Source organism: Panulirus ornatus, chromosome 73 (genome assembly GCF_036320965.1).
Source record: "Panulirus ornatus isolate Po-2019 chromosome 73, ASM3632096v1, whole genome shotgun sequence".
Classification (NCBI taxonomy): Eukaryota; Metazoa; Arthropoda; class Malacostraca; order Decapoda; family Palinuridae; genus Panulirus; species Panulirus ornatus.
This window is the reverse complement of record NC_092296.1, coordinates 7,807,869-7,831,000: the sequence shown is the minus strand read 5'-3', so window position 1 is coordinate 7,831,000 and position 23,132 is coordinate 7,807,869. Positions and strand designations below refer to the sequence as shown.

Genomic DNA, 23,132 nt, shown 5'->3' with positions numbered 1-23,132 from the left:
ATGTATGTGTGTGTTTATGAGTGGATGGGCCATTCTTCATCTGTTTTCTGGTACTACCTTGCTGATGCAGGAAATAGTGATTGAGTATAAAAAAGATGAGTACAGAATGGAAAAAGGTGAGAACAATGGAAGTAAGGGGAGTGGGGGAGGAATGGGATGTATTTAGGGAATCAGTGATGGATTGCGCAAAAGATGCTTGTGGCATGAGAGCGTGGGAGGTGGGTTGATTAGAAAGGGTAGTGGTGGTGGGATGAAGAAGTAAGATTATTGGTGAAAGAGAAGAGAGAGGCATTTGGACGATTTTTGCAGGGAAAAAATGCAATTGAGTGGGAGATGTATAAAAGAAAGAGACAGGAGGTCAAGAGAAAGGTGCAAGAGTTGAAAAAGAGGGCAAATGAGAGTTGGGGTGAGAGAGTATCATTAAATTTTAGGGAGAAAAAAAAGATATTCTGGAAGGAGGTAAATAAAGTGCGTAAGACAAGGGAGCAAATGGGAACTTCAGTGAAGGGCGCTAATGGGGAGGTGATAACAAGTAGTGGTGATGTGAGAAGGAGATGGAGTGAGTATTTTGAAGGTTTGTTGAATGTGTTTGATGATAGAGTGGCAGATATAGGGTGTCTTGGTCGAGGTGGTGTGCAAAGTGAGAGGGTTAGGGAAAATGATTTGGTAAACAGAGAAGAGGTAGTAAAAGCTTTGCGGAAGATGAAAGCCGGCAAGGCAGCAGGTTTGGATGGTATTGCAGTGGAATTTATTAAAAAGGGGGTGACTGTATTGTTGACTGGTTGGTAAGGTTATTTAATGTATGTATGACTCATGGTGAGGTGCCTGAGGATTGGTGGAATGCGTACATAGTGCCATTGTACAAAGGCAAAGGGGATAAGAGTGAGTGCTCAAATTACAGAGGTATAAGTTTGTTGAGTATTCCTGGTAAATTATATGGGAGGGTATTGATTGAGAGGGAGAAGGCATGTACAGAGCATCAGATTGGGGAAGAGCAGTGTGGTTTCAGAAGTGGTAGAGGATGTGTGGATCAGGTGTTTGCTTTGAAGAATGTATGTGAGAAATACTTAGAAACGCAAATGGATTTGTATGTAGCATTTATGGATCTGGAGAAGGCATATGATAGAGTTGATAGAGATGCTCTGTGGAAGGTATTAAGAATATATGGTGTGGGTGGCAAGTTGTTGGAAGCAGTGAAAAGTTTTTATCGAGGATGTAAGGCATGTGTACGTGTAGGAAGAGAGGAAAGTGATTGGTTCTCAGTGAATGTAGGTTTGCGGCAGGGGTGTGTGATGTCTCCATGGTTGTTTAATTTGTTTATGGATGGGGTTGTTAGGGAGGTGAATGCAAGAGTTTTGGAAAGAGGGGCAGGAATGAAGTCTGTTGGGGATGAGAGAGCTTGGGAAGTGAATCAGTTGTTGTTCGCTGATGATACAGCACTGTTGGCTGATTCATGTGAGAAACTGCAGAAGCTGGTGACTGAATTTGGTAAAGTGTGTGAAAGAAGAAAGTTAAGAGTAAATGTAAATAAGAGCAAGGTTGTTAGGTACAGTAGGGTTGAGGGTCAAGTCAATTGGGAGGTAAGTTTGAATGGAGAAAAACTGGAGGAAGTAAAGTGTTTTAGATATCTGGGAGTGGATCTGGCAGCGGATGGAACCATGGAAGCGGAAGTGAATCATAGGGTGGGGGAGGGGGCAAAAATCCTGGGAGCCTTGAAGAATGTGTGGAAGTCGAGAACATTATTTCGGAAAGCAAAAATGGGTATGTTTGAAGGAATAGTGGTTCCAACAATGTTGTATGTTTGTGAGGCATGGGCTATGGATGGAGTTGTTCGCAGGAGGTTGGATGTGCTGGAAATGAGATGTTTGAGGACAATGTGTGGTGTGAGGTGGTTTGATCAAGTAAGTAATGTAAGGGTAAGAGAGATATGTGGAAATAAAAAGAGCATGGTTGAGAGAGCAGAAGAGGGTGTTTTGAAATGGTTTGGGCACATGGAGAGAATGAGTGAGGAAAGATTGACCAAGAGGATATATGTGTCGGAGGTGGAGGGAACGAGGAGAAGTGGGAGACCAAATTGGAGGTGGAAAGATGGAGTGAAAAAGATTTTGTGTGATCGGGGCCTGAACATGCAGGAGGGTGAAAGGCGGGCACGGAATAGTGAATTGGATCGATGTGGTATACCGGGGTTGACGTTGATCTGTTACCAAAGCCTGATATTACCCCAGCCATACCTAAAGAGAAAATAAGGTGTAATTGCTACTGGATATCTGTGCAGAAAAGAGATCATTGGGATGCTTCCTTTTCAGGACCTCCTCCCTCCTTGCATAATCCTGCTGATGGCACTCTTCGGGCACATACTTCTTCAGGTTTCTCGTGTTCTTAATTATCCTCTGAAACTGATACACATCACCAATGCTCCCCCAAATATCTTAAGCTGCTGATGTTTCTCAACTTACAGTGAGAGTGACAGTCATCTTTGGTGAAGCTGTATCTTTAGAACATTCTCATGCAAGAACTTGTTCTCTTATTGTAAATCTATCTATTCTGTCCATATCTCTGATGCATGTTCACTCTAGGAGCTACCATCAAGGGGTGGCCATGACTGGAGCCTTTGGAAGAGTCTTGGATGAAAGCAGGACTTGTAGAAATTGGCTCTGGGGTGATTATACAAAGTAAATGAAATGATCTTTAGTCATTCAGTGTTATAGTTCATCCAACAATCTACGTGTTGTCTTGAGGTTCACTCTGTGTGTCAGACTTACAGGTTGACAACTGTACACTCATGGTGGTGATTGTAGGGATACTGAAGAGAGCAGCATTTTTCCTATGCCTTCTTTTCAGTGGTAGAGACCTCTATAGGCTGCTGATGGTATAAGTCAGTTGCATATCTAAACATGAGGGAAAAGAAAATCAGTTGCTGTCAACTGCTGTGTAAGGGTTTTTTATTTCAGTAAATGGCTGTTGAATTGATGTTTTGTGTACATGATGAGCCCATGTAAAATATGTAGATTGTTAGATAACCTAAGGGATGATGAGGGACACTTATGATTTCATATGGAGAGGAAAGTGAAGAATAGTAACATGAGAAATGTGAAGAAATTTTTGACATTTGATTTCAGCAGGATTATGTAAGGAGGAGGGTGACCCCACAAACCTCATGCTCATGGAAGAACTTGGGGAGCTACTGTGCCAATTTTCTCAAAATGCAATTCTAGGGTGGTGGAGGGCTTTAGTAACATAAATAAAGAGCTAGAATATTTCTTCAAGAAATTGCTTCCAACATCCTTCTGAGATGTGCCATCTTAAAACTTTATTTCAGTGTGATTGATGTGGCATTTTTAAACATTCAGTTTACCACTAGTGCCTCTGCATGAAAATTGTATGAATTTTTGTGTATAGTATAGTAAATTCAGTACTTCCAACCAATCTCCCTCACACCTTTGTTGATTTGAGGTTGTAATATTTCTAAATGTATTCATTTTGTCCGCTATCAGTACTGTGTCTTTGTATAAGATAGAGTGCAGGGTGAAAAGTTGAATAGTGAGATAGAAGCATTCCCCTTCTCTCTTCCCAGGAACTGTTAAATTTGTCATTCACATCCTCCGCCTCCCCTCGTTTAGCATTGGACCAAACCAGCGTTACATATTACTATAACTTAAGTTTTTCTCTTGCTTTTGAGTCTGATCTATAACTTAAGTTTTTTCATATGATGGACTTTCTGGGCCATACCCGCTGTTTAACTCTTTGATGCCATTTTTCTACGTTTTGAGTTGTTAGCGATTACCACTGTTCATTGTTTTTGTCTTTTTGTCGAAAACTTCAGGTTTGGAGGCATGATTGTTACAACTTAAGGGGGCATGTATGCTAATATGCCCTTCATTAATTAGTGGCTATTCAGTAAAAGTCTGTGGAGAACTTTCGTAATGATTTGGCAGACACTGAAGTGTTAGCCCTGGGATTTTATTTTTTTTCCATTTCAGTAATCTGTTGTTGGTGGCAGAGTAGAGATGAAGATTGATAAGTAAGCACACCCATCCTGTATCCTCTCCTTGAAATGTCGACTGTGACTCGAGATATCTCGGTAGTTATCCCAGAGTAGCTTCTCTATTGACTTTCCTTGGGCTTGGTATTGCTTGTCTGTCCTGGAGCCTCATGTCATTGTGAACTTAAAATGGAGATTATCTTGGCTGGGACATGATCCTACATTCCCTCTTCTACTAAATCTTTTTCCCTACATTCCTGCTTTGATGCCAGTCACATTAGGGACAGCCTACTAAGCAATTGGACTCATCCCTTCTCCTGAATCCTACCCTGCTTTTGGTTTTTGGAATCATTGCAGAACTGTTCTTTGTAAAAAGAATGTGCTTCTGACAAATCTTAATGGTCCTTTACCTGAAAAAGTTTCAATGACTTGTTCAATTCAACTTTTTTCCTCCTTCATACTGGACAGTATGTTGCTGACTGTTCAGCTGAGACAGCCACTCCTTTTAGCATCCTTCTTTTTTTCTAATTCATATTCATTTGATTCTGCATCTAATCCTCAAACCCCATCTCCCACTGAACCTATGCCATCACCTGTATTTTTTCACATGTTTTCTGAGTACTTACCCGGCTCCAGGTGAACAAGGTGTTCGGCCCAGATGGCGCACCTTGAGACTTCAGGGAGTGTGCCTTGAAGTTAATTCCAATATTTGCCCACCAACGGAAAGGTCTGTGTGGTATGGTTATGGAGCTGTGATTTCGATGCATTACATGTGACAGCTAGATATGGCTTTGCTCTGTCTATTCCTGGTGCTACCTCTAATGCAGAAAACAGCAATCAAGTTTGAAGAAAAATGCGCTTATGTTTACATACCCATACTCTCCCCCCTTTTGAGGGAGGGGGGGAGAGTGGTCCATGGTGCACCCTATCCCACTTCTGCTATCATTATTCTTTGAAACTCCCTTTAACTCATTTTCTACAACATGTAAAATTCTATTCCCATCTTTCTGATCCCTAAAATGGATTTTGCAGAGCTAGGCCTCTTGATGATCTCTGTGTCTTATCTGGGGCTTTGTTTTTTGGAGTTTTGGAAATTTAGTTGTGGCTCTCATCATTACCAAATAATTTTATGGGTGTGCCATTAGTTTTTAAACTCCCCTTGGTTTTCTTTGTTCTTAATGCATAGCTTCCTTTCTGGGTGTTCCATTGCAGTTTTTGAGTGACTCTCTCCTTTTATCCAATCATTGGTGGTGGTGTTCAGGGTTCTGTCCAGTTGCCTTCTTGATCTTTTCTCTGCATGAATGATATTCACTCTTTATGCTGATGATTTCTCTTTGCACACTTTCTTGTGTGCTCCATCTCATTGCCTGATGCATGTTCCCTCTCTCAGTTCAGGCTTGTGCAACATTTCAGGATGGAAAAGAATGTTCGGTTATTTAGATAGTGTCACTGCAATGACTTTCTTTAATCCTGAGTCTTATATATCTCCCTGTTCAATTTCTAAACGCCACAATTCAAACTAGTAACATTGTAACACGTTTGGCATATAATCAACATCAGAAGTCTGGTTTGCAAAAGCTTGGGGTGTTGTACAAGTGTTTTAATTGCTTTTCTTGTGAGTCCGTCAAATCTATGGCCCCTAGTCCCCGGCATCATGGGGTGCTAAGAATCTCCAAGTTTTTGCCAGACTCCTACCAGTGAGAGGGAGGGATCTGGCAGTAGTAGTATAGGACCCTCCCACAACTTTTCTCTCTCTGTTAGACCTTCCTCTTTTTTGTTCACTATACCAACATTCGTGGTCTCTCTAATAACTTCACCTTACTTGAACACCATCTGTGTAGTACCTCTCCTAATATCTTCTGAATGAGACACAGTTGTTTAATGATGTTATCACTAATCCTTTTTTCATATCTTACCATAACCTCCACTCACAATTTCGGTTCAAAGGTGGTGCTTATTCCCACATCGACACACCTGTTGCATGCCTCAGGGACCTTGGGTCCCCAAACTTTGATGTTATGTGGCTTAAGGTCTGTCTAATCTCCTGCCATGAGAGTGTGACATCCTCTCACCCACAAGTTTAGCTCCTCTCCCTCAGATGGTGGAGGGATTGAAGCCCTCGTGTTCTCCATTCTCAACGATTTTGAGCAAATTGTCTCCCATCCTAACCATATTACAGACGCTGTGACCACTCTCCTAATATTCTGGATTTGTATTTCGCCTCTAGTCCATCCTGCTATAAATACACAGTCTTGCCCCCAATTGGTTCATCTGATCACACTCTCATAAATGTATCCTTTCTAACAACACCTCTCCCTCCAGCAGCCCCTTCTAAGTGTAAGTACTGGCACCTCATGAAAGCTAACTGGAATAACTTAAGCAACATCATTTCTGGCTTTCCTAGGGTAAATTACTGTCTCATGTGGTGATACTTCTATCCTGATAGCATCCATCCCAGTGTGCTGAAAGAGCGTGCCTCAGAACTTGCATCTGTGCTTGCTCGTCTGTTTTTCTGTTTAAAAACCAAAATTTCCTTCTTGGGAGCATGCATTGATACATCCCATCCCTAAGAAGGGTGACTGTTGTGACCCCTCTAACTATTGTCCAATTGCTTTGACATCTACCATTTCCAAAGTCTTTGAATCCAAAAGCCCTTTCATATCTGAATTGTATCTGGGTTGGTACTTCTGCTACCTCTTGTATATCAAAGCAGAATCAAAATCCTTCCATTTCATTAGTTCTCTTGGCATAACCCCCTTCTCATATCCCTCTTTGTATGCAATGAAGTTGCTGCTCTCACTCTTTCCTACAGATATTGTTTTAGCCACTCTTCTAGTTAGTTGTTTGCATGTATCCCAGCTTGCAAGGCTAGGATGAAGGCATATGTTTAACTGCGTTGAGATTGGTCCCTCAAGGATTAACTGTTATGATATCTTCATCTCTTGAGCAGCTTAGTAGTAGAATTGTCTTTCTCCATTCATTTTTCCCAACTTCAAGAACCTTTCTATCTTTATCAGTCAGGGCTACAAACACAAGTTGTACCCAGATTAACTTTTAAATTTTCTCACTTTATTTCTTTCACCCAGGGTGGCCTTTGATTAGGGTGTGTTTTGTTTGAGCTGTATTAGTCTTAATGAAAAAAGGAAATCCTCATGGCATCCACATTTGTGTACACATGTGCATCCACTTTTGATCACATTTTAGGTCTGAGTCTATCCTGCCCATTATTTGATGTTCTGTCATAAATAACTTACATTTGCAGATTTGGTTAGTGCTTCAGAGTTCCTCTAAAAGTAGGTAGCCCTGATACTGCAGTCACTGGATTAAGGGCCAGAGTTCAAGATTCTGTTTTAAGTTTTAAGTCTGAGTTTGTTTCACCCATTCTTTAATGTATGTTGATGAAAATTTAAACATCCCACCAAATTAGGTCACTGTGATGTCTCGGTGACTCTGGTTTTGGGATCACATTCCAGGGTCACAGTACCATTACCTCTGATGCTACATGTACAGATACCTACACCACTGTCTCAGCCAGGAGTTCAAGCCTTTGCTATCTCCAGCTCCACTATTTCAATCAGCTCCACAACCATGTCATGTACCACCATCCCTCTCTTAACCTGCCCCAGAATCTCTGCCATCACTTGTAAAACCACCTCTGCCTTCCTCTTCCACCACCTTGGGTGGTGGAAGAGGACTAATACCACTTCTGTTATCGGTATTACCATCATGTTTGTAATGGTCCCTTTTGCAACCACCTCTACCACCAACACTAGTGCCAACTCCTGTGTGAGTTGCCACTTCCACTACATTTACAGTTATCTGTGCTGCCACCTCATCAACAACTGCAACCATTTGTCTTCTGTAGCCACTCCTGCTGGTTTCTTTTCCATAATCTCTTACTTTACCTTATGCAACCACCACAAACCTCACCTACAGAACCACCTGTGCCTTCATCCCTGCTTTACTCATTCACCATCTCTTGTCACTCATCTCCACCATTCCTGCCACTTAGCACTGATGTCACTGCCATCACCAGTGAAACCATCCTTTCACCACTACAACTCACTAGTGGCATCTTTCCTGCCACCCATTTATGAACATCACTAACACCACCACTCCCATCCTCTCTTCCACTGCTTTCATCACACACACACACACACACACACACACACACACACACACACACACCTCACCCTGCAACCATCCCCTTTGCTATACCTCCACTATTTCCTCTGTCACCACCTACACAGCTAACTATGCTACTACTCTACCATCCCTTCCACCACATATGTCACCATCACTACAACCACATTTTTCATCCTCTTTGCCACCTTTCCTACTGCTGCCTTCTCTTTGCCACCTTTCCTACTGCTGTCTTTTCTACTACCATATAATCACTGCAGCCCCCTATGCAACCATCTGTGCTGTCATCATTATCTCTGCATTGATCATTTCCATCACTGCTGACATACCCAATATGATTCTGAACCTGTGTCTGATCTGTGGTTTAATGAAATCATATGCAGATGAATGTTGATGAGTGCTTAAACATCCTGTGAAAAGTATGTTGTTGTGATCAACATTAAACACCATAGGTGAACTTCTTCAAGAGGATTTTTTTTTTTTGTGTGCCCACTTCTTTTATGGTGGATATAAGGGGACACATTATACACAACTTATATAATAGTTTATACTGCAGCCTGTGTGACAGCCTGTCACAAATTAAGAAATTGCTTATTGTCATTTACATGACTGTTTATGTATATCTAAGCCTCATAGTTTTGGCCATTCCCTGCCTTTAGCTTACTTTCACTTGTACACAGCATTGCAGCTTTGATAATGTCGACTGCATGCTCTTGTTTCTTAGTGTAATCAAGTGGCGGGTTCTTACTTTGTTTCCCAAACTTGTATGCAAACTAATTTGGATTATATTTTGATCACTGCATTTTGGTCTTGGCTTCATAAAATCTGGATGTTTTCTTGAGATGAAAAATTCTGGGATTTATGGGCATGCACCACTTTGCTTTGATTGTAGTAAATGGTTGCATGGCTGATAATTTTTCACTTTGTATTTTCAAGTCAGAAGATAAGATGATGATTGGAGAAGGGGATAGAAAATTTTGCTGGGAAATAATGTGCATGTGGTGTGTACAAACACTGAACATGGTTAGATACCAAATATCTTTGCATTGTGATTCTGATTATAGCTTGGTGGGAGTGTTTTTAGTGAAGCATGTCTACCATAAGTGGCTGCTACATCATTCCCGGCATATTAACCATAGCTTGATAGAGAATGTTATAGTTCTTTATTCACTGCAGAGTTGGCATTATCTTGCTCTATATCTCTGGTCAAAGGATTAGAATTTTATCATGTGTCATGTTATCCCTTATCCACTACTGTTGATTGATAATGCACTGTATATAGTAAGGAAATTGATATGCATTGCTGGTTTAGAACATTGTAGATTACAAAGCAAAACAGTTATGGTTTTGCTGACTTGTGCATCTGCACATATATTGCTTCAACTTACTAGAATTAGATTGAGCTTGGTGAGATTACTTGTGTCATCACACTTTGGCTGCTGCAGCAAGTTGCATTGTACTTCCATCTGTGCCCAGGTCTGTAACTGAATACTGTACCGTCAGTAGCTGTGTTAAATCTCATAAGCCCGTATTGAGATTACTCATTTCTTTGATTGTCAGCCCATTTGTGAATATGCTTGATTGTACATCTGTGTGAAACTTTGGTTTTCATTTAATCTGGATACTGTTTTTTTTCTTTTTTTTACATGTTTGTTCAGTCTGAGAGGAATTATTTTGGATATATTTAGATTTTGCGGCAGGGGTGTGTGATGTCTCCATGGTTGTTTAACTTGTTTATGGATGGGGTTGTTAGGGAGGTAAATGCAAGAGTTTTGGAAAGAGGGGCAAGTATGAAGTCTGTTGGGGATGAGAGAGCTTGGGAAGTGAGTCAGTTGTTGTTCGCTGATGATACAGCGCTGGTGGCTGATTCATGTGAGAAACTGCAGAAGCTGGTGACTGAGTTTGGTAAAGTGTTTGGAAGAAGAAAGTTAAGAGTAAATGTGAATAAGAGCAAGGTTATTAGGTACAGTAGGGTTGAGGGTCAAGTCAATTGGGAGGTGAGTTTGAATGGAGAAAAACTGGAGGAAGTGAAGTGTTTTAGATATCTGGGAGTGGATCTGGCAGCGGATGGAACCATGGAAGCGGAAGTGGATCATAGGGTGGGGGAGGGGGCGAAAATTCTGGGGGCCTTGAAGAATGTGTGGAAGTCGAGAACATTATCTCAGAAAGCAAAAATGGGTATGTTTGAAGGAATAGTGGTTCCAACAATGTTGTATGGTTGCAAGGCGTGGGCTATGGATAGAGTTGTGCGCAGGAGGATGGATGTGCTGGAAATGAGATGTTTGAGGACAATGTGTGGTGTGAGGTGGTTTGATCGAGTGAGTAATGTAAGGGTAAGAGAGATGTGTGGAAATAAAAAGAGCATGGTTGAGAGAGCAGAAGAGGGTGTTTTGAAGTGGTTTGGGCACATGGAGAGAATGAGTGAGGAAAGATTGACCAAGAGGATATATGTGTCGGAGGTGGAGGGAACGAGGAGAAGAGGGAGACCAAATTGGAGGTGGAAAGATGGAGTGAAAAAGATTTTGTGTGATCGGGGCCTGAACATGCAGGAGGGTGAAAGGAGGGCAAGGAATAGAGTGAATTGGAGTGATGTGGTATACCGGGGTTGACGTGCTGTCAGTGGATTGAATCAAGGCATGTGAAGCGTCTGTGGTAAACCATGGAAAGCTGTGTAGGTATGTATATTTGTGTGTGTGGACGTATGTATATACATGTGTATGGGGGTGGGTTGGGCCATTTCTTCGTCTGTTTCCTTGCGCTACCTCGCAAACGCGGGAGACAGCGACAAAGTATAATAAAAATAAAAAAAAAAAAAAATATTTAGATTTTGTTGTGAGCTTTGTGTATTGTTGAAGTCATGTACGTCTTCATAAAATTCTTTTCATTGTGGTTAGAATATAAAGAAGCATGAATCTTTCTGAAACATTTCAAGAATTTGAAAAAGGATGTACCTCATGAACATATGAAGTTGCCCTTATGACTCCCGTGTGTATGTGTAAAATTCCCCTGGTTATGGTTATGCAGTGACCAGTGTGCAAAAAATATTCTTGAAAGAATACTATTTTGCCAAATCACATAGTATCATGGAAGTTTGTCATTTCCTTGCTAAATGCCAGTATCACCATCCCCCTGCTTGCAAAGCAGTTACGTTGCTGGAATCCCTGTTGCAAGTTGAAATGTTGTAGATTGTGCTGTTAAAATTCATCATATGATAGGGGTTGCTTTCTGACCAAAAATGTTTTGTATATCTTTACTGATTCACTGCGGCTGGTTTGCATACATCTTGATGTTGACCTGACTCTTAAAGGGGGAGAGATTATAGAAAGAGATGAAAAGATAAGGTGGAAGAAAATTCCTCATTTCTGCTGGTCAAAAAGAGGTTCCATAAGTACTTTTGTGACTGGTCTCCCTTTGGAAACCATAGGAGATAGCAGCCATGGGTCTAAGCTTTTCCAGGGCACACACATGCTTCATGAGAGTGATGGCTGAGATACTCATCCATAGAAAAGAGAGAGGGCAGCATGCAAAATGTGGGAGGGGGGGCATGAAAGAAAGGGTAAGTGAATGATGTGATGAGGAAGTTCATAAGTTGTAAATGGAAGAGAAAAGGTAGGTGTAGGTGCGTTATCAGGGAAAGGGTGCGAGTGATTGGAAGGTGTACTTGAGGAAGCAGTAGGAGGCCAAGAGGAAGGTGAAAGGTCTGAAAAAAGAGGGCAAAGGAGAGCTGGGGTAAGTGTATCAGCAAACTTCAGGAAGAGCAAGAAGTTTTAAAAGGGAGGCATTTGTGCATTATCTTCAGGGAAGAAGTGTGAGTGATTAGGAGGTGTGCAAGAGGAATTGGTAGGAGATCAAGAGAAAGGTGAATGAGCTGAAAGAGAGGGCAAAGGATAGTTGGGGTGACAATGTATCTGCAAACAATGAATAGTGTGAGGGATATAAAAGAATGGCTTTGGACATCAGTGAAGGGAGTAGATGGGGGAAGTGTTACTAGGCATAGTTGAAGTGATGGTGTAAGTGTTTTGAAGGACTGTTGAGGGTGTTAGATGATAAGATGGCAGATTTTGGGTGTTCAGTACATGGAGATATGCAAAGCAAAAAATAGTTGTGCTGAGTGGTTTGGTGAATATATACATTTTTATTTATTATGCTTAGTCGCTGTCTCCCACGTTAGTGAGATAGCGCAAGGAAACAGACGAAAGAATGGCCCAACCCACCCACGTGCACAAGTATATACATAAATGCTCACACGCACATACACATACCTGTACATTTCATTGTGTTCATACATACACAGACATATATACACATGTACATATCCATACTTGCTGCTTTCATCCATTCCCATCACCACCCTGCCACATGAAATGGCACCTCCCTCCCCCCACGCTCGCATGAGGTAGCGCTAGGAAAAGACAACAAAGGCCTCATTCGTTCACACTCAGTCTCTAGCTGTCATGTGTTATGAACCGAAACCACAGCTTCCTTTCCATGCCCAGGCCCCACAAAACTTTCCATGGTTTACCCCAGACATCTCTTATCCCCTGGCTCAATTCATTGTATACGTGTGTGTGAGGGCATTTATGTGTATCCATGTGAGAGAACATATGTATCAGAGGTGAAGGGAACAAGGAAAACTGGGAGACCAAACTGGAGGTGGAAGGGTAGAGTGAAAAAAATTTTGAGTGATCAAGGACCTGAACATGCAGTAGGTTGAGAGGCGTGCAAGGAATAGAGTGAATTGGAATGATGTAGTATACTGGGGTCGATGTGCTGTCAGTGGACTGAACCAGGGCATGTGAAGCATCTGGAGTAAACCATGGAAAGGTCTGTGGGGGCCGGGATTGGGAAAGGGAGCTTTGGTTTCGGTGCATTACACATGGGTATATATGCAGGTATAGTAGTTCCAATGATGTATGGATGCAATGCATGGGCTTTAGATGAGGCTGTGCAAAGGATAGATGTGTTGGAAATGAAATGTTTGAGGATAGTTTTTGAAATGAGATTGTTTGAACAAGTAATAAAAGGGTAAGAGAGCTGTGGCAATAAATGTGGCTGAGCGAGCTGAAGAGGGTGTACTGAGATGGTTTAGATGTGGCGAGAATGAGCGAGGAGAGGTTGACAGAGGGCACGATTACATGTTACAATTGGAGTGGACAAGGGAGAGGGAAGACTAAAGTGGAGATAGAATGATGAACTGAAAAATATTGAGTGGTCAGGGCCTGAATATGCAGGAAGGTGAAAGGCATGCATGGGATTGATTGAATTGTAATGATATGGTTTACAGGGGGTGACATTCTCTCACTGGACTGAACCAGGGCCTGTGAAGCAGCTGGGGAAAACCACAGAAAGGCTGTGGGGTCTATTTGTGGATAGGGGACTGGGGTTTCAGTGCATTACACCAGATAGAAAGATAATAAGAATGGATGTAACTGAATATGGCTTTCCTTTGTCTGTTTGTGGCACATTACTAACATGGGAAATAGTGAACAAGTATGAAAAAATGATATACATATAGATGTTGCTGTTATCTGCCTGTTTAAGGTTACATTGTGTGTGATGAGTAACCCTTGGCAAGGCTTTGTCATTGCCAGTTGATGAAAGAGAGCACAGTCATCAAAGAACTTTTAGTCTCAAGGGAAATATTTTTTCTTTTTTTTTCTTGTGCTTGTTTGCCTTTTCCTGCCTTGGTATGGTAGTGCCAGGAACAGATGACACCTCATTTGTTGACAGCTTCTCACAAACTGTTGTATGAAATGCACTGAAACCAGAGTCATCTATCCACAACCAGGCCTTACCAACTACTTTGTGGATTTTCCTGATTGCTTCATGTAACCTGGTTCAATCCATTGATGTATGGCACGCTGTATACCACATCACTCCAATTCATTGTATCTCAAGTGCACCTCTCACCCTAATGAATTATCAGTCGATGAATCATCAAGGTGTCTGTTACTCCATCTTACCATATTCCCTCCAGTATCCTTCTTCCTGCTCCCTTATCTTCAGGCATGTCGATTATGTTAGTCAGTCTTTATTTGCATAGCCCATCTTTACGTCTAAACCATTTTGGTACAGCCTTGACATTTTTCTCAATCAGGCTGTGCTTGCCTGTGTAGTCAACTGCCTTGCACCACAGGTCCTCATGGCATTTCATTTCTGACACATGCTATCACTTCCTTTCTTTTGCTTTCTGTGCCTTAGATTTGTATCCATACATTGCTACCTAGTATGTGATTTAAATAATCATAGTGACATTAGATTTCCTTGACACAGACCTGTTCATATTTAGAATCGCTTACCTTTCTTCCTTCTAAGTCACACACGTGCCTCTTTCTTCCAAAGAAAACTTGCTGCAGCATTTGGTGGCTTTTCTTCCCCTACATATATTGGTAACATCTAAAAGACATCTGTGTCAACCTTATCATACATTGTTTATAAATGCCTCCTTACTTTTGTTCACATTCCCTTTCAGTTTTCAGCTGTATTCTGGAATTTCTCTATGGAGTCTTATATATATATAAGTGATTGGTTCTCAGTGAATGTAGGTTTGCGGCAGGGGTGTGTGATGTCTCCATGGTTGTTTAATTTGTTTATGGATGGGGTTGTTAGGGAGGTAAATGCAAGAGTTTTGGAAAGAGGGGCAAGTATGAAGTCTGTTGGGGATGAGAGAGCTTGGGAAGTGAGTCAGTTGTTGTTCGCTGATGATACAGCGCTGGTGGCTGATTCATGTGAGAAACTGCAGAAGCTGGTGACTGAGTTTGGTAAAGTGTGTGGAAGAAGAAAGTTAAGAGTAAATGTGAATAAGAGCAAGGTTATTAGGTACAGTAGGGTTGAGGGTCAAGTCAATTGGGAGGTGAGTTTGAATGGAGAAAAACTGGAGGAAGTGAAGTGTTTTAGATATCTGGGAGTGGATCTGGCAGCGGATGGAACCATGGAAGCGGAAGTGGATCATAGGGTGGGGGAGGGGGCGAAAATTCTGGGGGCCTTGAAGAATGTGTGGAAGTCGAGAACATTATCTCGGAAAGCAAAAATGGGTATGTTTGAAGGAATAGTGGTTCCAACAATGTTGTATGGTTGCGAGGCGTGGGCTATGGATAGAGTTGTGCGCAGGAGGATGGATGTGCTGGAAATGAGATGTTTGAGGACAATGTGTGGTGTGGGGTGGTTTGATCGAGTGAGTAACGTAAGGGTAAGAGAGATGTGTGGAAATAAAAAGAGCGTGGTTGAGAGAGCAGAAGAGGGTGTTTTGAAGTGGTTTGGGCACATGGAGAGAATGAGTGAGGAAAGATTGACCAAGAGGATATATGTGTCGGAGGTGGAGGGAACGAGGAGAAGAGGGAGACCAAATTGGAGGTGGAAAGATGGAGTGAAAAAGATTTTGTGTGATCGGGGCCTGAACATGCAGGAGGGTGAAAGGAGGGCAAGGAATAGAGTGAATTGGAGCGATGTGGTATACCGGGGTTGACGTGCTGTCAGTGGATTGAATCAAGGCATGTGAAGCGTCTGGGGTAAACCATGGAAAGCTGTGTAGGTATGTATATTTGCGTGTGTGGACATATGTATATACATGTGTATGGGGGGGTTGGGCCATTTCTTTCGTCTGTTTCCTTGCGCTACCTCGCAAACGCGGGAGACAGCGACAAAGTATAAAAAAAAAAAAAAAAAAAAAAATATATATATTTTTTTTTTTTTTTTTTTTTTTTTTATACTTTGTCGCTGTCTCCCGCGTTTGCGAGGTAGCGCAAGGAAACAGACGAAAGAAATGGCCCACCCCCCCCATACACATGTACATACACACGTCCACACACGCAAATATACATACCTACACAGCTTTCCATGGTTTACCCCAGACGCTTCACATGCCCTGATTCAATCCACTGACAGCACGTCAACCCCGGTATACCACATCGATCCAATTCACTCTATTCCTTGCCCTCCTTTCACCCTCCTGCATGTTCAGGCCCCGATCACACAAAATCTTTTTCACTCCATCTTTCCACCTCCAATTTGGTCTCCCTCTTCTCCTCGTTCCCTCCACCTCCGACACATATATCCTCTTGGTCAATCTTTCCTCACTCATTTTCTCCATGTGCCCAAACCACTTCAAAACACCCTCTTCTGCTCTCTCAACCACGCTCTTTTTATTTCCACACATCTCTCTTACCCTTACGTTACTCACTCGATCAAACCACCTCACACCACACATTGTCCTCAAACATCTCATTTCCAGCACATCCATCCTCCTGCGCACAACTCTATCCATAGCCCACGCCTCGCAACCATTGGAACCACTATTCCTTCAAACATACCCATTTTTGCTTTCCGAGATAATGTTCTCGACTTCCACACATTCTTCAAGGCCCCCAGAATTTTCGCCCCCTCCCCCACCCTATGATCCACTTCCGCTTCCATGGTTCCATCCGCTGCCAGATCCACTCCCAGATATCTAAAACACTTCACTTCCTCCAGTTTTTCTCCATTCAAACTCACCTCCCAATTTTTTTTTTTAACACAATTTGATTGGATGTATGTGGAGTTCCGCCAAATTTGTTGTGTTGTTATATTCTTCACAACTTGCATGAGTTCAAATAGCATTCTTTTACTTTTTTATTATTTTCTATACTGATCACTTTTTCTTGCATTTGCAGTTGTCTTCATTCATTATATTAGTTGGTGTTCAGTATGAAGGGTGCATTTAAGGTAGAAACAAGCATTTCTGAATTATTTTACAAGCTTGTTGGCTGTCACATGAGAAAACTAGTTAGTATCAGTATCTGTTGATTCTGTTTCTTCAGAGGAATATTTAGGAGGGTTGCCAGGTTAGCACATATCCTCAGTTTAGAGGAAATGATTGATGTGGCAGAGAGTGGAGTTTTCTAAAGATGTGTTTTCTTTTATGAAGATTTGTTGATGAGTGTGGACAAAGCTCATAATTAGAAAGTGCAGTTGGAGTTGAGGAATGAAAGCCAAAAGCGGAATGTATTAGGTGTGTAATTGTATTGTGACATTGTACTTAGAATGAGGAAAACAGTGTGTTTGCTGGATGGGATTGATGAGAAAGGTGTTATATAGGGTAAATGGGTCAAGTGCAGATGAAGAGAGCCAAGCAGAGTGTGGATGGATGTTTGATTTTCTCTTGTGTTTGTGAATATTAATTTAGTCATGTTTATATCATGTAAAATATTAAACTCATGGCTTAAATTTTTTCCAGGTTACTTTTATTTTCTTGTTGTAAGTACCACTTGGATTAATGTATTTATTGGATGTCTAAAAATGCATGATTACTTACTGGTCACTGGACACTTGTGTAATCGTGTACTTATCATGTCTGTCACATATCGTCATGCACAGAACCAGTACAAGCATTGCAGTTTCTGTTTCTTATTTACCCTAGATCTTGGCTATCTTGTTTGTGAGCTACTTTGGCTATTTGTCTCTTGGGCAACCCAATCTCCTTTCTTGACTTACAAATACTTTTAACAAAGTGACCTGAACGAAAGCTTCTGTACCTTTATTTAAATGATTGTGAAAAATTATCAGCAGATGCCTAAAATGTATGCAAGGCTTGCCACTTGCGACTTGTGTGGAGTTGCATACTCAAGGTACCAAGAAATTTTTATTGATCATGGAGTTTTGGAAATTTTTGCATGATTTTAGGGAAACTGGTTATTTCATGTGTACTCCAAACAGCATATATAGATTTAAAAGAAGGTGGAGTATTACAAATATTAGATACAGATAGAATATAAACATCTACATTTCTAAAATTCATAAACTCTCAAAATCCATGGTCTAGTATTTTCAATATTACCACCAATTAGGTGGATGAGTTTCAAAGAAATTAATATTGTGACTTTTCAGTATAAAAAGAATATATGATATAAACACACTTTATGAGAAGCAGATGTTTAAAACTTGCATTAGGAATACACTATTTTGAAGATTACAGTGTGTCCAGACTGTAAGCTGTTGCCCATGTCACCAAAGTCTAAAAATCCAAAATCAGCTCTGATTGTTTGTAGGAATACTAATTTTTTTATATTCTTCCTGTATAAGTAATTTCGGATATTTTCTATTCTGTCCATATCCAGACCAAAGAATATGGATGCATATTTTTTCTTGTCATTCTATTTCAGGATTATTACATTGCTTCCCAGGAGCTTATTGCGAGATATATATTTTACACGTTGATAGTGATTAATAGATTGAAAAGTCTGGTTATAGCTATGAATTTATGCATTATTTCTGGATTGGCCTTGTTTCAGTAAGTAGAAATTTAAAACTTAAAAGCTGTTTATTTAATGACCAATGCAAACATGCTAGCATGAACTGAAAATGCCATCCAGTGTGTACTTTAGTCTTTTGTTTTTCTCCCTATTTAGACCTCTGACTGAATGTAAGATTTACCAAAGCAGTTAAGCATGAAGATTGTTTGTTATTGACAGTGACACTTCCAAAGAGGCTGGCAAGGAAACTGGAAAGGAATCCAAGGAGGCAGGAAAGGAGACAGAAGAGGATACAAGCCAAGGAGCTGAGGGAGAAGAGGAGGAGAAAAGTGAAGAGAAGAAAGACAAGGAAAAGCAGGTTAGTCCAAAATATATTAGATATTGATTGAGTTGCTGTTTCAAGTTCTGGCTCAACATGAATGCTGTCTGGAGCTTTCCATCAGTATTCTTAATGTTATTAGAATCAGTAGGGCTTGTTGGACAAGTTTGTCACTTTCTGTTTCTTGATATATCTTCTTCAGAAATATATCACAGGTACATATAGCTTTCATTGTTAAGAACGCTTAATGTTGTAATGTTGAAACATATGTTACAAAAGGTGCATGACATAAAGTTAATTATTGTTGATAAGCTTTGCATCCTTTCATGAAACATGAATATTCAAGGCTGCAGTTTTAAGATTGCCTGTAATTATGAAATGTAGGGTTTTAGAATAGGCATAGCAAGCAAATTTCTTTACCTGGATCTGTACTTGGATCTGTAGCATATTCTGGTTAGTAAGAATGAAGGTTTGTTGAATGTGTTTGATGATAGAGTGGCAGATATAGGTTGTTTTGGTCGAGGTGGTGTGCAAAGTGAGAGTGTTAGGGAAAATGATTTGGTGAACAGAGAAGAGGTAGTAAAAGCTTTGCGGAAGATGAAAGCCGGCAAGGCAGCAGGTTTGGATGGTATTGCAGTGGAATTTATTAAAAAAGGGGGTGACTGTATTATTGACTGGTTGGTAAGGTTATTTAATGTATGTATGACTCATGGTGAGGTGCCTGAGGATTGGCGGAATGCGTGCATAGTGCCATTGTACAAAGGCAAAGGGGATAAGAGTGAGTGCTCAAATTACAGAGGTATAAGTTTGTTGAGTATTCCTGGTAAATTATATGGGAGGGTATTGATTGAGAGGGTGAAGGCATGTACAGAGCATCAGATTGGGGAAGAGCAGTGTGGTTTCAGAAGTGGTAGAGGATGTGTGGATCAGGTGTTTGCTTTGAAGAATGTATGTGAGAAATACTTAGAAAAGCAAATGGATTTGTATGTAGCATTTATGAATCTGGAGAAGGCATATGATAGAGTTGATAGAGATGCTCTGTGGAAGGTATTAAGAATATATGGTGTGGGAGGCAAGTTGTTGGAAGCAGTGAAAAGTTTTTATCGAGGATGTAAGGCATGTGTATGTGTAGGAAGAGAGGAAAGTGATTGGTTCTCAGTGAATGTAGGTTTGCGGCAGGGGTGTGTGATGTCTCCATGGTTGTTTAATTTGTTTATGGATGGGGTTGTTAGGGAGGTGAATGCAAGAGTTTTGGAAAGAGGGGCAAGTATGAAGTCTGTTGTGGATGAGAGAGCTTGGGAAGTGAGTCAGTTGTTGTTCGCTGATGATACAGCGCTGGTGGCTGATTCATGTGAGAAACTGCAGAAGGTGGTGACTGAGTTTGGTAAAGTGTTTGAAAGAAGAAAGTTAAGAGTAAATGTGAATAAGAGTAAGGTTATTAGGTACAGTAGGGTTGAGGGTCAAGTCAATTGGGAGGTAAGTTTGAATGGAGAAAAAGTAGAGGAAGTAAAGTGTTTTAGATATCTGGGAGTGGATCTGGCAGCGGATGGAACCATGGAAGCGGAAGTGGATCATAGGGTGGGGGAGGGGGCGAAAATCCTGGGAGCATTGAAGAATGTGTGGAAGTCGAGAACATTATCTCAGAAAGCAAAAATGGGTATGTTTGAAGGAATAGTGGTTCCAACAATGTTGTATGGTTGTGAGGCGTGGGCTATGGATAGAGTTGTGCGCAGGAGGATGGATGTGCTGGAAATGAGATGTTTGAGGACAATGTGTGGTGTGAGGTGGTTTGATCGAGTAAGTAACGTAAGGGTAAGAGAGAGGTGTGGAAATAAAAAGAGCGTGGTTGAGAGAGCAGAAGAGGGTGTTTTGAAATGGTTTGGGCACATGGAGAGAATGAGTGAGGAAAGATTGACCAAGAGGATATATGTGTCGGAGGTTGAGGGAACGAGGAGAAGTGGGAGACCAAATTGGAGGTGGAAAGATGGAGTGATAAAGATTTTGTGTGATCAGGGCCTGAACATGCAGGAGGGTGAAAGGAGGGCAAGGAATAGAGTGAATTGGATCGATGTGGTATACCGGGGTTGACGTGCTGTCAGTGGATTGAATCAAGGCATGTGAAGCGTCTGGGGTAAACCATGGAAAGCTGTGTAGGTATGTATATTTGCGTGTGTGGACGTATGTATATACATGTGTATGGGGGTGGGTTGGGCCATTTCTTTCGTCTGTTTCCTTGCGCTACCTCGCAAACGTGGGAGACAGCGACAAAGAAAAAAAAAAAAGAATGAATCATATATCTGTTGACCTCCTTGATAATTTTCTTGGAAATATTTTTTTGCTGTCAGATGTAATCTGTACTCTTACATAAAAACAGGGTAGTGATGTGCAGTTTAGCACAGTTTAGTGTAACAATTATGAATTAGCACAGGCATCTAAATTACTCCCATTTTTCATTAAAACATGGTGTCTTAATACAGCCTATGCCCAGCTGGCCATGTACTGCTGGGAGGCCAATGGTGCTCATGCCATGCTGCCTATTGTGCCAGTTCTTGCTAGTATTCAAAGAGGAAGGATGAATCATTTGCTCCATATATTTTTATAATTCTGCTCACTTGAACCAGTCAGCACCATGCCAAAGTATCCAGCAAGTACTACTACAAGTGAACACATGCAAGATACTGAATGAACTTCAGCATGGGTCTTGTGCTTCAGCAGTTGCTTGCCATCATGATGTTAATGAGAATAGCATCTGCATCATGAATAAGAAGAGCAAACCTTATTAGAAAAAGCTTTTCTTTGACAACTATTCTGAATGTTGGCATTGCATCTCAGGATGCCATAATTTGATTGTTTTCTTTAAGTGACCAACATGGTATGGGCAAAGAACATTCCTTGATCAAGGCCACGTCAGGTGAGAAAGAAGTCATAGAGAAAGAATGAAGAAATATATGAGGGTTCCGTGAGTGTATGTAGACCTGACTTAAAGGAAGAATGGTTTTGTTAAGAGGGAAGGATAAAAGAAAAGAGAATTCAACAACTTGCTGGAAGAGGAAGAAGGAGCCATTGTAACTGGCAATCCTTTAGTAGCTGGTGTCACACAGAGGCTATGGGAAGCAGCAGCCTGACACATGCCAAAGCTCCAAAACTTGCAGGTGGGGGCACGTGCAGACTGTCCAGAAGAACAAGGGCCAAAATGATAATTATGGTATAGAGAGGGAGTGATGGCATCGCAGTGTGCGGAAAGGGGAGGTTGAAAATAGGTGATGCCAGGAGAAGTAATTTTTAGGAAGGCTTTTGATTCTACCCTAGTCAGAGAGGTGGAAGATGAGCCACCCCAGATGTGCCTGCAGTGCTCCAAACTCTGGCAAATGTAACCCCTGTAGTGTGAAATAGCTGCTTGCAAGAAAAGTAGTTTTGGCATTTATACAATACTCCCAGCTTTTGGGAAGCAGACTTTGTTGATTGCATGGAGGATATGGAGGATGCTCTTCCACATGATAACGTCCATTAAAAAGTGTTCTACCTATCTTGAATATTTAGAAATTCAGGATTAATAAAAGTTTTGTCTTAAAAGACAGAAGTTTGTGTTAATAGAAAGCAGAAAACAGTTACAGGAATATGTTTGGCTCATGCTTAACTGTGTAATTACAAGAATAAGTTTTATGTAACCATCCAGCACGTCTGATACACAGCCACTCTCGGAATCACCAGAAATGTGCTTGCCATAAAGGAAGCATTATAATTGTTTTGAATGACTTTACGTGAAACTTGTCATAGTTCTGTATGACTAGTGCTAATGAATATTATAGTGTGATTTATTAATGGTACTGTGTTTTGACAGTCTGATGAGATCACATGGCTGCCCAGAGAAGCCCTCAGGTGCCATATATGCAGTCTCTCCAAGTTCCCAGACATCAAGGTAAAGTATCTTTTATTCTTATTATAACATACTTGCACAAAATGACATAGATGCTAAACAGCTGCTCTACCAACCCAGTTTTAAACATTCCCCCATCTGATATATGAATACAACTGTAAATGAGCTGTGCAAACATATACAGGCACACTTTCTTGTCCGTACTTTAGGCACTCCCCATCTTTTTAATGTTACAGACACCATTTAGATATAACTTGCACACACACTTCAGGCTTTGAACAGGGAAACCATGGGAAGGTCTGTTGGTTCTGGTTATGAATAGGGGGTTGTGGTTTCAGCGCATTACACATAAAAGTAAGAGAGTGGATGTAAGTGAATGAGGCCATTCCTTAATCTGCTGTTAATGGTACCTTACTAGTGCTGGAAATGGAAAACGTGTGGATTTTTTTTTATATAAAGAATGAGGTAATCTTATGGAAATTTAATGTTTAAGAATGTTAGTAAATTAGATGTGCTAAGGTAGTATGGCTTTGGGAAAAGAGTGGATCCTATGTATATTACTGAATAAAATGTGTGGTTTCAGAA

General features: G+C 41.0%; 1 protein-coding gene across 1 annotated transcript in view; it reads left to right on the top strand.

The window, feature by feature from the left end:
• Window positions 1-23,132, top strand: part of LOC139748309 (uncharacterized) — a 69,727-nt gene that overhangs the window by 25,657 nt on the left and 20,938 nt on the right. The window contains exons 7-8 of the mRNA XM_071661319.1: window positions 18,571-18,709; window positions 22,512-22,589. Coding sequence (XP_071517420.1) covers window positions 18,571-18,709; window positions 22,512-22,589 — 217 coding nt within the window. The remainder of the gene's footprint in view (window positions 1-18,570; window positions 18,710-22,511; window positions 22,590-23,132) is intronic.